This window comes from Penaeus japonicus, unplaced genomic scaffold (genome assembly GCF_977035675.1).
Source record: "Penaeus japonicus unplaced genomic scaffold, GWHDUDI00000001_assembly GWHDUDI00000032, whole genome shotgun sequence".
NCBI classification, from domain to species: domain Eukaryota; kingdom Metazoa; phylum Arthropoda; class Malacostraca; order Decapoda; family Penaeidae; genus Penaeus; species Penaeus japonicus.
The window spans coordinates 419,430-420,617 of NW_028234434.1; the positions used below are offsets into that span (position 1 = coordinate 419,430).

The 1,188-nt window shown below is 45.9% G+C and overlaps 1 protein-coding gene and 2 long non-coding RNA genes across 6 annotated transcripts in view; 2 read left to right on the forward strand and 1 right to left on the reverse strand.

Moving 5' to 3' along the window:
* The window catches only part of LOC147467902 (histone H3), an 834-nt gene extending 160 nt beyond the window's left edge, over positions 1 to 674 (forward strand). Inside the window, exon 1 of the mRNA XM_086556236.1 lies at positions 1 to 674. This exon is cut by the window's left edge and continues 160 nt beyond it. Coding sequence (XP_086412362.1) covers positions 198 to 608 — 411 coding nt within the window. The 5' untranslated portion in view covers positions 1 to 197 and the 3' untranslated portion in view covers positions 609 to 674.
* LOC147467893 (uncharacterized) overlaps positions 1 to 1,188 on the reverse strand; it is a 294,003-nt gene that overhangs the window by 250,708 nt on the left and 42,107 nt on the right. The gene's annotated exons all lie outside the window — the stretch shown is intronic.
* The window catches only part of LOC147467899 (uncharacterized), a 181,472-nt gene that overhangs the window by 19,565 nt on the left and 160,719 nt on the right, over positions 1 to 1,188 (forward strand). The gene's annotated exons all lie outside the window — the stretch shown is intronic.

Below are 1,188 nucleotides of genomic sequence, written 5' to 3' on the forward strand. Positions count from 1 at the left end.
CGATAAGGCCACGTGACAGCCGAATCTTATCGTTACCTGTCATCAAAGGTGTCGTAGCTCTGGCCTTGTTTACACAGTGGAAAGGGGCGGAGTCAAACGAGGGTCTGGCAGCCACACGCCGCGCCGCTGGGGACCGGCCGCTCTGCTATAAATTCAGGGCTTAGCGGCATTTTCGTATCTTTATAGATACTTGCAACATGGCACGTACCAAGCAGACCGCACGTAAGTCTACCGGAGGCAAGGCCCCCCGCAAGCAGCTGGCCACCAAGGCTGCACGCAAGTCAGCCCCTGCAACCGGAGGTGTCAAGAAGCCCCATCGTTACAGGCCAGGAACCGTTGCCCTTCGTGAGATCCGTCGTTACCAGAAGAGCACCGAGCTCCTGATCCGCAAGCTGCCCTTCCAGCGCCTCGTTCGCGAGATTGCCCAGGACTTCAAGACTGACCTCCGCTTCCAGTCCTCTGCTGTCATGGCTCTGCAGGAGGCCTCCGAGGCTTACCTGGTCGGCCTCTTTGAGGACACCAACCTGTGCGCTATTCACGCAAAAAGGGTCACAATTATGCCCAAGGACATCCAGCTTGCTCGTCGTATCCGTGGAGAGCGTGCTTAAGCTTTTGCTTGCTTGCTTTCTTGCAAACAGAACCCATCTCGGCCCTTTTCAGGGCCTAAGTTTCTAACTAGAGAGATCGAACGACAAATTCCTTTTTTTTTTCTCTTTCTTATCCTTATTCACAACAACTTAACGAGATACAAACATGCTTGGTTGCAAATTCCAACGTTATAATCAAGCATATTTTAATATTACACGTCTTGGTAACGACACTCACCCTACTACTATTGTACTTAGTACTACTTACTTACAACTACTTGTTGTTGTAATAATAATGATAATGGTAATATATCCCCTTCTTGCATATGCACAACAAAAGAACAAGAAAAATATTTCAGTTGGTTGGCAAATTAGGCAATAGGTGTGCAACTAGAAAGGTAAATGCTGCTATTGTTACCCTGCTGTGCAATTGCCTTGGCATCCATTTTCTTTAATTCCACAGACAACGACTTATTCAAGTTAAACTTTTGCATAGAATATCAACACAATTTATCTATATCTATACCTATTTCTCTCTCTCTCTCTATCCATTTATACATATATAGTATAGATAGATAGATAGATAGGCATATATATATGT